Here is a 15,874-nt window from a genome sequence, read left to right on the forward strand (position 1 = left end):
CTTTTCGGTGGAAATAAAGTTTTCATTCGTTATTCGCAAACGATGGTGTTTGTATCCGACACGCTGCAGCTATTTTAGTAACCGTATCATTTTTTTTATTTAATTACATTTTCCAGCAGAGGCGAGGTTTCACCTGTCGCGATAAAGGCTTCTTTTTCAAACGGCGCTTTCTTCGGCGTTCCGAGTTGTCAGTGTCTTAAAAATCGCGCGAAACAAAAGCGAAATTTATTAACGCTGGAGAGATGAGGCCACGGATGAGGCAGTAGGGCAGTAGCGCCTGCTGTATTTTGATATTTCTTCGTAGTTGCCTAAAACATTATACCTATATTGAACTGAAGGTTCAAGTTGTACTTTTAAAGACGCAGTTCAGCGCATATTTGCTTGAAAAGTCGTTCACGTACCTGCCTCGCATTGCTTGCAACAAACTCTTGATTTATCTGGTAGCCAGCGCCACCGCTTCAGTGGCGGAGGCAGCCGTAGAGCGGCGCCACCAGTTTCAAAACAAACCGTGACGTAGCTCATGGGGTGATTTCTCGACCCTCGCGCTGCTCCCGTTCAAAAGACGCTGCCGTCGTTCGCGCGCCATCGGAGTGCGTGTGCTTCGCTGCTTTTGTTACTTTGCTTGCTGTCCTCGTCTTTGGCCGCCAACCCGCGCACACTGCGGCGGTCCTGTTTTGCGCTTCGGCGGCCGTTTTCTTTTCTGGGAAAGGGGGAACGAACGATCGGACCAGCCGCGCTCTCCAAGGTCCTCGGCCTGCGAGACGAACGTGACACAGCGCACAACGCAACGGGAGCGCGCGCTCGCTCGCGACGCCACGACGCTGGGATAGCAACATAAAGGCTATAATTCCTAGGAGTTGCCTCTACGTGGGACTAGCTAGGCTGCTTCATCGTGAACAGTGTTCGGCGTGATCAGACTCGGACGTTCGTCGTTTTCCTGAGTCATCCATCACAATACCAGGTCTGCAGAGCCAGCCGTTCGTCGTCTGCTTCACCACTGTGCTACGTGCCTGGCCGGACGTCGATTATGTCGCTCACGCCGCCACACCAGCCGCCTGCCAACGACGACTCTCTGAACGGTGAGATGCTCCTCGAATTTTCTTTTTTCGACGCCGATCAGCATTACAAAGCAGCTCGGAAAGACAGCGGCGGGGATACGCGGGAGCTAGCAGCCCGCGACGCCGTAAGCGACGTTATCTCTCGCGCGCAGCCGCTGGCAACGTTCCTGCATCTGCGTCGGCTCTCCAATGGCATCGACGCGATGGCCGCTTCGCGCTCGGCGGCCGCTCAGCTGTTACCGCGTTCGCGTGCGGCGCGCAATTTTCCGGCTTCGCGCAGTCTAATCACTGACGCAACTTCATCCTTGGGCTGTCGCGCGACACTTTAGGGCGAGCGTGGTGCCGTTCGAGATGTGTGTGGCTGTGCTTACTATTGCTAGCGTACGTGAGATTCCGAGGATCTTTGGCGCGCATTTGACAGCCTCCGAGGTTGTCTTCCTTCCATAAAGCAAAGCAATCTCAAGGTTTCGCAGCCAGGGGAGCGCTATGCGAATTTTCGTAAAGAATAACAACCCTCGCTTTCGCTTTTGCTTGACGTGGCGAAAATGCGTCTCTTGTGTTCGCGTACGGCCAGCTGTTCGAACTTGCGCGTGCACGTTCGAACGTGACACTTGACGGAGCGCGCGACATCGACGCTGCAGGTCGAAGCTCTAGCGTGGGCTCAGTGGCCTTTTCAATGAAGAAAAATGTCGAATTAAAGAAACAAAAAGACATTGTGAACGGAAGAATGGGTCGGCGGGGCGACGCAGAATCTGCGCGTGCTTCGCTGCGCAACAGACTGCGCTCGCTCGCCATTTTGCCAGTGGTTTGTTTTTTGTTCGCTAACATCGGTGCGCGTTTGTTAGCTAGCTTCCCCAGAGACTTTCCGTACCGCTTCCCCGGCGATGCCCATGCGTGCATGGGCGCAATGGGTTTGCTGAGTTGGGCAATTCTAACAGTATTGCATGATTGTGTGCACGCAGTGAATGCGGCGTAGCTCATGCTACACAGTGCCAGCGCTGCCAAAACGCTATAAAGCGGCTGCGTTGAGCTTTTTGTTTCTTTCATCGTTGGTCGGTTTAGATGCGCACCTTCCGGTTCCATATATGAGATCCGCGGCTGGTGCGAGTCGTATTTGCATCCTGATCTACGTGTTTGCCTCCGTGCTTGTTGGCGCAGACGACGTTCGTATTTGCGCTGGTAACGGAAGTTTGCTGGGCGTCCCCTATTTTCGTCTGCTAAGAATTTGCATACTCACGCTTGGCGCGAAGGAACGTTGTCAACAGACGGCGGCTCGGTGGAGGGCTGTTTTCGTATGTTGCGAAAACGAAATTAAATGAGATATTAATTCGCCGCTCGTGACCGCTATTTCTCACATCATACAGGGGTACACTTATGCGAAATTGAGTTATGTTGAGCTATAAAGCGATTCGCTGTCTTAAGCGCGCGTGATCAAATTCATTACCGCCTTTTTATCCCTGGTTATGTTTACCTGCTTACTCTGAATGCAGCTGTTGAGCGGGAAAGCTAATTATTGAGTTGTCGAATTCCGTCGGACGTGCACTAGTGTCGTATAGCTATGCGAGACAATGATGGTTGATAGAACATGCTTTGTTCAATGTTCAATTTATTTTGTTTAGCTATTGGTTTGGGAGCAGTCATTGTATTTTCTTGGCTTGATTAGCGTGTACACGCTCAGAAAGGCAAGTTTCTTTTGTTTCCGCTGCGTGTAGATGCTAGAATCGGCAAGCTGAACGAAGAGGGAATAAAAGGAGGCTTGGGACTCAAGGAACAGTCGGGGGTCAAATGCAGTGTAGAGGCTGACTGGTGCCTGCCCTCCTTCTATAAATGTCACCTGCATATTTTGAGGTGTTTAAAAAGAAATTTTGAAAATTTAATAATGGTGTTTGCTAGGTTCCGCTTGCTGGGAAGAAACGGTTGGTGAAGAATGTCCTTTCCTCATAATGCTTTCGAATTCGCGTCATACCACTATCACGAAGAAGGCACTCGGGGCTACAACCGCTGCGGTGCTTGCTGCCGAGAGGGTCGGCTTCGTTCGTTTGAACGCACATTTTGAAATAAGCAGATATGTACTCCTGACGCCTGCGAACGCATATTTCCAACGCCTGCATATGTAACAGAACTCTGGTCTGTTGGAGGGTTCGACGAAATGCTGGCTGAATGAAATCCTGAGATCAGGAGGGGCCATTGTAATTGCATTTTTACATGGCAGATTAATCCCTTCAGTCTGCTGGTCACAATTGGTTGGAGCCCATCCCGCGCTCCATCATTTCCGCTAGTCCGCACTAGCGAGGTAGCACAAAGCGTTCTAATAACGTTATTTCTGAATTTTGAAATAACATTTTTGTGTAACAATTTTGCAAACATCTTGTGCTCCATGCAAGATTGGAAATTAGTATTAGAAACATACACAGTTGTAACACGCAAGTACATAGCACATGAAGCTTGTACCATTCGCAATTCATGCTCAGTGTCGAAACAATGACCAATTTGAAGGCAAAACAAAATTAAGTTACATTGAAAGTGCTTTTGATTAATGTTTAGAGCGATAACTATAACGTTATGAAAACGTTGCTGTAACGATAGAAAAAGTGTTCCAGATCAACGTAAGCTTATAACTGGTGGTAGTGTTTATCATTAATCAAAAAGTTGGAAATGAGTGTTGCCGGCCGCGGCAACTGCTATCTAAAATCTGAAGCACTTGCGGCCGGCGGGGAGAAATTAAAGGGGATAGCGAGGAGAAATACAGAGGGGAACGATAGGAAGAAAGGACAGAGTGTCCGAGCACTTAATAACCAATGTTCTGGTGCCTTTTCTCCCGTTTTGCACAGTTGGGATAAACTTCAGGGAACACAAAAAATAGACATGCCTCGATATTTGTTAAAAAAAAAAAATACTTTCTAATTCACCACTAACATGTTTGAGGGCACTGGTCGCGGGTACATCACATCTAAGAATGAGCCTGGGTGAACAGCATCAGGTAAGTGCGACATCATAGTTAGTGTTGTACTGGTGTTTCACTGTTTTAGCATTCGTCACGCTTAGCTACTTTTGTGTAACATTTAAGCAACCTCAGAACACTATAACGTGGTATTAATGTTTGAAATAACGATATTTTAATGTTTCGCTACTACTTGGTTAGGAGGACGCTGTGCACGTTGTTAGGCAGCGTACGTGTGTTGTGTGCCAGACACCACCCTAACCCGTGGGATGAGAGGGGATACTGAAAGGAGAGAGAACTAACGCGCCGTCAGCCCTTCAGATCCCCATCTCGCAGAGGCAGTGCTGCCAACGTGGGCGGTTCACCGTCTTCTGTTCGAGTGGAGGGTTGTCGTTTGTCTTCCGGCATGCACGGCGTGCACTTACTGACCCGGCGAGTGAGGGTGTGAAAGAGTTGCTGACTGTCGCAGGGGTTCGAGAGCCCGCGCGCGCGTCCCATGCCTCTCTCGTCTAGGGGCGGAAGCGATAAAGAAAGCGAGGCGCCGGTGAAGGAGCGGGCGCACTTCCAACGGTACTTGGCTGCGGGAACTCGGCGTGTCGAGCTCGCCGTCCGTCATCGCGCGGGCGTGCCGGCAGAGACGCGCTAGATCACCAACGGCAGTGGCGGGAGCGTGCGGAGGCGCGGACGGCATGAACCCCCCTGCTCCCCTTCAATAAGAGCTGGTCGCTTCTTGCATCGGTTCCACTCTCTTTGGAGGTCTTTCACATTGGCTTGTGAGCTGCTATATCATCATCATCATCATCATCAGCCTGACTATGCTGGCGAAGGTCTCTCCCATACTTCTCCAATTAACCCGGTTCTGTGCTGGCTGCATCCACTTGACCCCTGCGAACTTCTTAACCTCATCCGCCCACCTTACTTTCTGCTGTCCCCTGTTACGCTTTCCTTCCCTTGGAATCCAGTTTGTTACCCTAAGCGACCATCGGTTATCCTCTCTTCGCACTACATGTCCTGCCCATGCCCATTTCTTCTTTTTAATTTCCACTAGAATGTCAGTAACTTGAGTTATTTCTCTGACCCACTCTGCACGCTTCCTATCTTTCTTATCTCTTAATGTTACAGCTACCATTTTTCGTTCCATAGCCCTCTGAGTTGTCCTCAACTTAAGTAGAACCCATGTTTCAGCTGCTATAAGTGTGCAGTAACCCAATGCACGCAATTCCTCCGCGTAAGAAAATAGCCCATTGTCGGGGCTTTTTTAGTTACTTGAATATAGAGCTAACGGTTAGAGGAAAATGAAAGTGCCTCCGGGTTGATTGATGTCGTGAAATATTAAAAGCTGATCCTGTTTACTGTTCAGCGGAGTAATGCACACGCCGCCTACCACTGGCCATACTTATAGCTACAACTGATCTTTATTTTTTAATGTAATCTGTACCCTATTATGGCAGCTTCGTAAGTGCGCCTTTGGCAATTTCAACAGAGGCCAGAGAGCGCTGCCGCGAGTCTGCTTTCTCCCTAGATTCGAGAGATTTACGACTCACGGGAGCGCCATTTTCCTGTCGCCACTTCGAGTAAAGGCAGTTTCACTTTTCACGGCGAGGGTATCACACGCGTGTTGTGTCTGTCCCTTCGGAACGCCGAAAGTTTCTCGGTGGAAGCGCGTTGGCAATAGCAAGGCCGTCCTGGCAGTAGTCCAGTCGAGTTGCAGGCAGCCTGGCACGGCGAAGCGTCATTTACATGGTCAACCGGCTGGCCGCGCGGGCGCTCGCTTCGCTCGGATGTCTGCCTGGACACGTCTGGGCAGAGCCCGGGCACCGGCAGGCGCGTTGCTGTGTGCTCGGAAGCATGTTGCTCGCTGACTGGAGCCTGGATTGATCGGCTACTGTTAAAAGAATACCTATTAGCACGTCTCCCCGACTGGGGAGCTTAGCTGGAGAAGAGATAAGAAAGGTCCGATGCCAGTGTCGGCTTGCCGTAAACGCGGTTGAGCACGGCTCTTGTCTTACCCTGGCACGTATCTAGCATTTTTCTTTAGCAGGGGCCCGAGGCAATTTGCTGTACTCAGCGCAGCGGTGCTGGAGGGACATTCTCAACATCGCTTAAGACCACGAGAACAGGGGAAGGAGGGAGGTTGCGTAATATTAGCTGGATTTCGGGGAGAGGGGGCTGGTGCCCCATATCGATATGTCAAAAGTACCAGGGATTTGATGCCATATACCCTGCGAGATCCAATGACAACGATATCTGCACCGTGCCCCCCCCCCCCCCCCCCCGCCCCCCCTTCCTCTTCACACTGGATCTCCTACTCGTGTGGACGACGTTGCCCGCGCACGCTTGAATAATACTCGCATTGGCCGAGATGTAGTTGGTATAGTTTTCCGCTGCTGCTCGGGGACGTCCCTACCGGGGAGAAACTGGGGAACATATGGACGCTGTCGAGGTCTAGCTACCCATGGTCGGCTATGCATGTGACCTCAATATTGAGCGCCGAAGTGTAGTTGTGTCAGGTCTTTGGGCGCGGGAGGTGAAGTATCACATAGTTCATTTTCTATATGATTTGCACTAGTCTGATGTGGCGTACAGTATGTGCGAAAGACATGGCAACGCCTAGGGGACTATGTTACATTGCATGGCATTTACTGTGCTGATGCCGGTGTAGCTATATATTAGCCAGCTCAGATAAAGCCAGTTTTGCATATCATGAAAGGAGAGGGCAGCTTTGTAAGTGACGCATCTGTTACGTCAACTAATAATGAGATTGCGTTGAGTCGGTGGTTGTCAAACAGGAATACTTCCGTACACGTGTGTGTTTCAGACGCATTTTCACACCTTTCTCTTTGGTTTCTTTTCGTGCTTTTCTGTTGCATTCCTACCGTAGTATATCCTGTACCCTTTCCTTTAACAGGCAGCTGTGTGAAAAGCGCTGTTTTGTTATCCCTTCTTTCGTCGTCGTCTTGAGCGCTGGATTAAAGTGGGGCTGAGAAGGCAGCGGGGCAGGACGAGAGGGCCCAGGCTGGCCCTTAAGGCCTGCCCCCCACCTTTTTTTCTTTCTCTCATGTAAATATCTAATAAATGTTTTTCACCACCACTACCATTTATTCTAACCTGCTTTATGTATGGAACCACAAACGCAACCTCGAGCTACAGGTGTAATCTGATTTCGTTTAGCATTTGGAGAGACCTTGTCGAGCTTCAAAAATACAAATCCCCCACCACTCTGGGAGGTTCCTTCCTTTTGAGGAAATCTGCACTTGCTTAAGCATTGGATGGTATTTTATCGTTTCCTGTGAATTTCTCCGTCCTACGGCGGTGAGAGCAACATCTATAAAAATGCAGCGGGAACAATGAATTATTATCAGTAAGATGTTTTTCCAGCTCCACCGCCGCCGTACGTATCTCAAATAGTTCCTTGACTCCTTTTGTCTCGCTTTGGGCGAGGAAAATATGCCGTGCCAGAGAGTCCCGGACTAGTGTCCCTTGTTATTCGTTACCTCCTCGTCAACGTTAATGGCTACGGTTCTGTTCTGAGTGCTACCAAACTAAAGCATCACTCTCACACTAATCACAGTGATCACACCTTGTTCTTTTTTTTTTTTAGTGAAACGGGCCATTTTGAAGAAGCATGTGTGACAATGAGGAGGCACCGCCAACAGTGTGTTGTGCCCCGTTTTCTTTAATCCGGCCCTGCTCGTCTTTCTCGCGCTGTTTTTCCAGCATGGAAAAACTCCAGCTGGCCCAATATCGTATCATTGTTCAGGGGACTGTGTCGGACCACGCTTGGAGCAGCATTTCGGTCGGTCACGGAAAGGCGCCTCAGTGGTGGGCAAACTTTGCGGCGCACGTTGTACAAGCAGCGTACGTGCTTTCGCTGGATAGGCAAGCGCATGCCACGGCACCGTTGTTGTTGGCCGGCGAATCGCGTCGACCGTAACCGCCCCCCACACACTTTTTCCCCGTCATCAGGATCCTTCTCAGCCTGTCTACGTGTCCACATGCACGCGCCTCAATGGAGATCGACCCGGTTGTGTTGCGCTTTAGTGTTTTCAGCTTGCGTCGATGTAGCCGAGGGAAGGATAGAAGAAGCGGCGGGGGCGGCCGTCGGCTTCGCGTGCAACAGCTGTGTTGTCCCTTCCGCGGCCCCTCTGCATGGAGGAAGCCGACTTGAGCTTGCAGGGGTGGGGTGGGGGGAGAGGGAATCGGCGCGCGCCGCGGCCACGTAGCCAAGACGGGGCTTCACAATCCCCCCCCCCCCCCTCCCCCCCCCCCCACCACCTTTCACTTCTATTTCCTGGCTCTTCGCCTTTGCTTCGTTTTGCGCTTTCGTTCCGTTTCTCGCCGCCTTTGGCTGTTGTTCGGCGGCGGTCCCCTTCTTCCAACCGCATTATCCTATATTTTCCTTTGGATGTCTACCCCTTCGTCATCTGCGTTCCGTCATCTCCTGACTCTTGAGTGTCGTCCCTTCTTCGCCTGCGTTGTCGCGTCTCCTCCGTGGCGCGGTTTCTCTATCCCTCCGCTTCCTGCTGTTCCGCCATCCCAGCATAGCCCTGGCTCTTTCGGCGATTGCTGGGCAATGTCTTCGAGATGCATGCGTGGCGGCGGGTGAAGGAGGTCGTGGCCTCGGATATGGTCGTTGGCTGGAGAGAGAACGGCGCGCGTGTTGTTGCGACACGACCACCGTCAGTCACAGCCGCCCTGCGTGCGTTACGGATTAGCTGCCGGGCGGGACACGCTAACAGCTGACTGGTCGGGCCGAGAGAAGGGAGCGAGGGTCGGATTGCAGAGACGCCCATGCAGGATGAACTTTTGCATAGACGTGGTCACGGCAAGGTCATAGTAAGCTTGAATGAAATCATGTACTGCGTATTTTTTGAAGATGCTTCATGTTAGGGGAAACGTGGGCCCTGAAGAAAATACAGCATTGCTACTAACTACAACACGAAAAAGGTGTGGTTTGGTTTAGGGGGTTTAACGTCCCAAAGCGACTCGGACTACGAGAGACGCCGTAGTGGAGGACTGCGGACATTTCGACCACTTGTGGTTCTTTAACGTGCACTGACATCGCACAGTACACAGGCGCTTTAGCTTTTCACCTCCATCGAAAAGCGGCTGGTGGTGATATAGTATACGCGAGGCCAGGTAATATGATACGCCCTAAAAAGGAAGTGCAGAAGAAAGGCCGATACCCACATTGGAGAGTAGAGGGCAATTATTGCGACACTGTTGGCACTACTTACTCGTCTAGAACTACCAAGTGAATACGAACAAAGAAAAAGCGAAGCGGTACTTAAAAGACATTTTTTCGGATAAGCTTGAGCGCGTACCGTTCGATTACCAGTAAAACGAAGCATCCGCGAAAAACCGAAGGCGATGGGAAATGCGGCGAGCGAATGTTGTTATGGCAGAGCGGCGTCGTCCGCGTTGTTTCTCCGTTCGGCTGCCGACCTTGCGGGACTGCGTGCCTCGAACCGCTCTCGCTGCGTGTTTACATCTAGGGGCGGCGGCTGCCTTCCCTCGCTCACGCTCCATTCTGGGAGCGGCGGCGTTCGCGTGGTTTCGGATCGACGCCCGCACCCCCCCCCCCCCCCCCTCCTTTTTCTGTCCCTCCCTCCCTGCGTGTGGTGACCTCACCGCTTACGCTGCTTCGGCGTCCTGGGAACTGGCCCTTGCCAGCTTGACTTTTTAGTTTCCCTGTACGCTTGGCCCACTTGCGGACCTTTTCACGCGTCGCTGATCCACTACTAAGTATCATTCTCTGCCTGGCGAATGACGCGGTTCGCTACTGCCACGCGAAAGACGCCTCAGAACGATCGGTTGTGACTGCGTGTTTTTAAAGCAAAAACTTTATTACTTGAAGATACAAATGTAGGGTATAGATCGTAGTGGAGTCATTGTCGCAACGCGCGTCGATGGGAGAAAATCGCCGAGTGCATATGAGGAGCCCTCCGTGAAGGCGAAAAGTTCGTTTAAGTTCGCCTTCGTGTTGTATCGCGCCACGAAGCCAGCGTGGAGTGGAGGAAGGCGCTTGTTGACGTATTCGCTGCTCCAGCGGCACTGCAGCATGTAGTCGCCAGAGGGCGATCTAGAAAAATTTTCGTTTAGTTTCGCCTTCGCGTTACCATCCTGTTCGGCGCCATGTTCGAAGATTCCCGGCGGACCGGCGCGCTAACAGTTCGGGCGAAACGCATTTTCGCCCGCGTTGCCGTAGTTTTTTTGTGGCATACGCCTGCGAACGTGATCGAAGCGAAGGCCAAGTATGCTTGTTGGCATAGAGACGTCGGTACATGAGCCTGCCGCTGCAGACCTCTTGCTCGCTGGTGCCAACCAGCTTTCACTTCTCAGTGCGCCAAGTCCGTAAGCTTAGCCCTTTTGACCTGTTATTTTAATGCGAAGACATTAGAAGCCCCCGTAGTAGCTAGGTGAAACGTAGTATCGCTCAGAGTGGCAACTCAAGTCACCCGTCATGCAGACAATTGAATCATTTAAGCAGTATTGAATTAAATATAAACCACATACTTCTTGCCACGGCTATAGCAAGTGGCAAAACGGGGGACAGTGAATTCCTCTTACCTCGGACATTTAGAGCGAAGGTCATTTCAGGTAAAGGACATTCGATATGGAGCTATTTTGGGATACAGGGGAGCATAAGTATATTTCTTACTTAATGGACTGGCGTTTATATACCGGTCCGACAACACACGGCTACCTATGGGGCGCTGGTCGTATAGGCTCTTCGGGAAGGGGCGCGTTGTACAGATTTGCGCATTGTGTCGTTTATCTTGCTGTGTGACGTAATTCCTCGACACACGCGCGCAGTTATCACTCATCACCCGTGTCTTGTGGGCATCCGTGAGCACTTCATCCTTTGCAACTGTTTGTTGTACCTTTTTGCCGCCCGAGCGTGCCTGTTCTGAGCACGCCAAACGCTTGCGAAAACTGATTTGCTTTCGTGGTCAGATTCGTTTAGTGGAATCCTCCGAGGTGGAGTTAGACGGTAGGTATATGGGGCTTCGCGAAGCGTTTTTCTGCAGGGTCCGCGAAACCCGTATCCCTATGCAAAAAAGAAAAGTCACACGATAATTCTGGCCTTGTTAGACAGTTTTGCTAGGTTCAAAACCGACATTAATTTCTCAAACAGAATAAAACGCGGGAGAGTACGGCTTTAGATATTTAACCAGCATTGTTCCCAGTTCTAGTTGTTCATCGACTCGTTCTGCCTGTCGCCTGGTGAGCCCAGTTGGAGTGACTGCCCGGAACAGGTGGTGGTCCCGGGTTCAAACCCCCGGACCAGGACGTATTTTCCCTTATAACTACGAAATCTGTGTAGCTTTCTTTGTAGCCAAATGACTGCCCTTGGATGCTAAGGAAGGCGTATCAGGGGGCGGCAGAAAGTTAGGTGCGCGTATTGGATGCCGGGAACACAGGACCGGGTTAAGTGGAGGAGTATGGGAGAGGACTTTTCCCTGCAGTGGGTATAGTCCGGCAGCAGCAGCTGCTGCTGCTGCTGCTGCTGCTGCTGATGATGATGATGATGATGAATGCTAATAAAGTGCTTTTGAGTTGACCTATCGTTCGGAGTCTTTTCTTAAATGTAGTGGTTGTGCCCATTTCTCTGCGTGCGGTTCGTCTTCGTTACGTAGTTGGTCCCGTGCTTGGGAACGTGCGTTCTTCCGACCGCCCACTGCGGCGTCTGGGGAAGTGGCGTGACAGAGTTACCACACCGGCCCTCCAGCAGACTCGGGCACCGCTTTCCTTGTCTTGGCTGGCGTCCAGCACGGCACCCTCCTGCTGGTTGGCTTAATCGGATTGCCCAAGCCGCGAATTACTGTCCTCTTGACGACGCGTCACGCGCGTCCCCTCGAGTTCACCCCTTTCAGTAGAGAAGAGCGCAAGCGCCGAGGTCAGTGCTCGTGACACGTACGTTGCGCTCCCTGGAATCGAGAACGCGAAGTCTTGCCTAGTGGCCGTTCGCACGATGACCGCGTTTGTTTGTGCCGCGTAAAGTGTGTTCTACGGGTAAATGTAGGTTGAGGCTCTTGTCGATCAGGGTTCACTGGCACGTAGTTCCCGTTTGCAGTTTGGCGACGGCAGGGATGAAGTGCGTACTAGTACGTTATGCAGTGAGGTGCGGGTTTCTAGCAGGGGGCGTTCCACCTCTTAACATTGTCACACGATTTGTCTCTGGTGTGGCTATATGAGGTGGTTCCGCTGCGACATTCAGGTGGCTCCGTATTCTTCGTACACTTTTCCACGCGTTCAATTCAGGGCCAAGTGGGCTGTTGGTGTGCTGTGGTAAAGTGCCCCGGGAGCAGAACGCCGTCACAGCTGGGCACCTAACGCGAATCCCGACCGGTCGAACGAGGGTGCGGGACACTGCTACGACAGGTGTCATACGTCGGTCACACGTCGCATAGCACATGCGTCGCGTTTTGGGCGAAAGCCGCGTGTTCCGTGCATACGGGGTCGGGGGCGTCTTAATTTCCATGTGTTCAGTATCGCATAACCTGCAGTTAGCTGTGTTCAGCACCAAATGCTATATTCGCAGTAAACGAAGGGTTCTTCCTCCAAGTTAGTGCGCTTTGATCTCGCCCTTCGGGCAAGGCGTCTCGGCGGTCTCCTCGACACTTCTGCCTTTATCTTCCCAGTCGAAAAAAAAAAAGATCTACAAAACCGTGCCAAAAACTCGACAAAATGTTCTGCAGTATTTTCTGTAGTTTCTGTAGTACTCGCCAGTGGAACTTTAGTTTTTTTTTTCTTTAGTACTTTTTGTAGTGTGCAGTACTTTTCTGTTGTAACTACAGAAAATTGTGATCTATATTTCTGTTGTCACTACAGGTTAACCGTCAAAAACCGCGTCAAAATTGTGCCTTGGCAGTAGAAAATTTTCTGTATTATGGACTGGGTTGGTACAAGCGCGGACGGGAGTAAACGGAGCACGCTTCCTTATTTTTTTTTTTTCGTTGCAATTGCAATGACGTCTTCTGCATCGGCCACAAAGCATCATTCGGCCAAGTAAAAACGCAGTGGCGTCACTACCAGCCTGAACATACTACGGCTGGCAATTTCAAATGGGGAAATAGGTGAGAAATGTTGGAAACAACATGCTCCGTTTACTTTTGTCCGTACGTGTACTACATGCATGGCATCGCATTGAAACGCACGTATTTCCGATCATACATGGCAAAATTACTTTTGAAAAGGAATTAAATTACATTACTAATTACTTTGCTGAAGGTCGCAGAAAAGTGATTAAATTGCATTACTCATTACTGCTACCCAAAAAGTAATGAAATTACATTACAATTACTTCTACTGAGTAATTCAATTACTTTGAAATTACTTTCTAGTTTCCGTAAATGCAAAAACTAAGTACAGCTATTAAACAAAACAACAACTTGTTCTCCAGAGTATTCTAGTTCACTATACTTCTGCTCAATTCTGTCTCCTTTTGCCAATCCGTTACGCTGGCTTCGGATTGCAGCACATCGTTCCTGCTTTCGCGCACTCTACTTTGTTGTCTATTGAAGGAGTGATGGCGCACTTTAGTAAAAGTAATTTCGAGAGGAATTAATTACTTTACTGCGAAATTACTACCAAAAAGTAATTCACTATATTACTAAATTACCAAACTGAAAAAGTAATTCATTACATTACAAATTACCGAGAAAAGTAATTTAATTACAGTAATTACATTACTGTAATCCAATTACTGCTACGTTTGGTGATGGCGGCGCGCTAATTGGTCGTACCACAGTGCCTGCTACGACTCGTATGCCATGGCGCATATTGTCGACGAAGTGGCTGGTTCATGTGGCCATCTTACCTGCTCGCTTGAGCTCTAAATAATCCTGGCTAAAACTATACAGTACAGGAGCTCGCAACTCGGCTCCAGCTTCCCCGGCCGGTTCTTCGCACATGCTCCGTCTCGGACTGTTTTGTCGTCCTCTCCTCCTCTTCAAGGCTGTCTGTCGGTGGGGCTTGCCTTGCTACTCGCTTCCGCCTTTGCGAAAGCCAGCCTTGTCGGCTAAGACGAGAGGAGGAAGGGGAGGGGGAGGATGTAATCCAGCTGGCATCCTCCGCGAACGGGTTCCCGTCTACAGCGCTGATCTGGCCGGAAGGCAGCGACGGCCGGCCGGCCCGGCTGGCGGGTTGTTATGCGCTCTTAGGCAACGTAGCGACTCGCTGTCTTCTGTACAGGTCAACGCGGAGTGACCCTTCGGGCGGTACGTGCCCGGCCGACTCGATCCAGGGCGACGACTCCCGCCATTTGCAGCCTTAACTCCTTGCAAAGCGCTCGGAGTGCGTTCCTGCGTTCGCGCTATAATGCGGTCATCCCGAGCTTTTTTTTCGTAGTCTCGCCATATGCTCGTATTGCGAACCTATACCTCTAGTTGTCGCGGATAGGTGTCCGACTCCTTACGCAAGAGCCTGAGGAGGCTCCGGCCGCTTTTTATGTCCATGTAAATCCAAAGTCTCTTTTTTTTTTTTTTGTTATCCTCGAGTCTGAAATCGTGCTCTCATAACACGAGAACGATGGTTATGAAGGCAGAAAATCCGGGTGCAACGCAGCCGGTGTAGTGTATAGGATGGATGGATGCATGGATGGAATATAGGAGCTTCCCATTTGATACGGGGTGGTAGCAGTTGCTATCATGCTCGTTAATTTTGCCCCTATATATTAATTATTGTTTTAGATTGGTTAACTATTTCATCATTCTATTTATTGAATTTTTTGTTTCTACATTACTAACATTACGTTACTTTTCTGCTTTTAAGGTACCAATCTTCCAGTCGTTTTTTGCTAGTTTCCACCGCAGGTTCACTCACCCGGCCATTGGTATCTCTCTAAACTCTAAGGCCACAGAAAGAGTGACTGCGCCTGCATCGACTTCCGGATCTGTGGATTTACCACATACTGCACACGTGTCATCTTCGTGGTTAAATTTCTTTTCGTAGCTGTGTGTTCTAAGGCACCCTGATCTAGCTTCAAAAAGTAGGGCATTGCCTCTTGAGTTATCAAAGAAAGCTTCGTTTCTGATCTGCCTTTTCCATTTTCGGTATAGCTCCGCACTCTGTTTTTAGATATAGGTATTTAAATACTTTAGTTGCCCACCTGTTATAATAATAATAATAATAATAATAATAATAATAATAATAATAATAATAATAATAATAATAATAATAATAATAATAATAATGATGATGATGATGATGATGATGATGATGATGATGATGATGATGATGATGATGATAATGGTAATAAGAGTCGAACGCCACATGCGGTGAGCGCCGTGCATGAGCCTGAGGACGTATTTGTAACGTTCTGATCGCGAGAAATCGACTATGACGGGGGAAGCAATCCGGCACACCCAAGTCTCTGGGCTTAGAACACCGTGCGACTTGGAGTCGGAACGGGGTCTCGTGTCTACCGAAGCGGAAGTATGGCGACGACCAGATTTACCGGGCGCCTTTTGTGTAAAAGATCGATTGTCCGCGCTGTTTGGCGTAAACGCTGAACGCGGCACCCAGATCGCGAATCGCTGCAGTGCGGGACATATGCACGAAGAAAAGTGGACTGCGTGTAGGGATGACTCGGGTGATGAGCGCCGATATCCAGCGTGTATACATGAAGAGATTTCGTGATAGGTGAGGCTGTTCGGTGGCTAATGTTGCTCCCCCTGGCGTGAGTGGACAACTCTGCGTGTGCTTTTAGATGCATAGCATTTTCCTTTTTATAGCTGGGTTGCACTAGCTGCCCGTTTTAGGACTGGACACGTGCCTCGTTTCTGGTGCTTGATAACCGTTATTATATGATGAAAAAGAAATGTCCTGTGAGGCACAGGACATTTCACACAATCTCATACAAATTGCATAC

The 15,874-nt window shown here is 50.0% G+C and overlaps 1 protein-coding gene across 1 annotated transcript in view; it reads left to right on the forward strand.

Moving 5' to 3' along the window:
- Positions 1 to 533: 533 nt before the first annotated feature.
- BNIP3 (BCL2 interacting protein 3) overlaps positions 534 to 15,874 on the forward strand; it is a 67,287-nt gene continuing 51,946 nt past the window's right edge. Inside the window, exon 1 of the mRNA XM_084603891.1 lies at positions 534 to 1,079. Within this exon, the coding sequence (XP_084460017.1) occupies positions 1,028 to 1,079 (52 nt within the window). The 5' untranslated portion in view covers positions 534 to 1,027. The remainder of the gene's footprint in view (positions 1,080 to 15,874) is intronic.

Source organism: Amblyomma maculatum, chromosome 5 (assembly GCF_055883805.1).
Source record: "Amblyomma maculatum isolate TAMU_Amacu chromosome 5, ASM5588380v1, whole genome shotgun sequence".
Lineage (NCBI taxonomy): Eukaryota > Metazoa > Arthropoda > Arachnida > Ixodida > Ixodidae > Amblyomma > Amblyomma maculatum.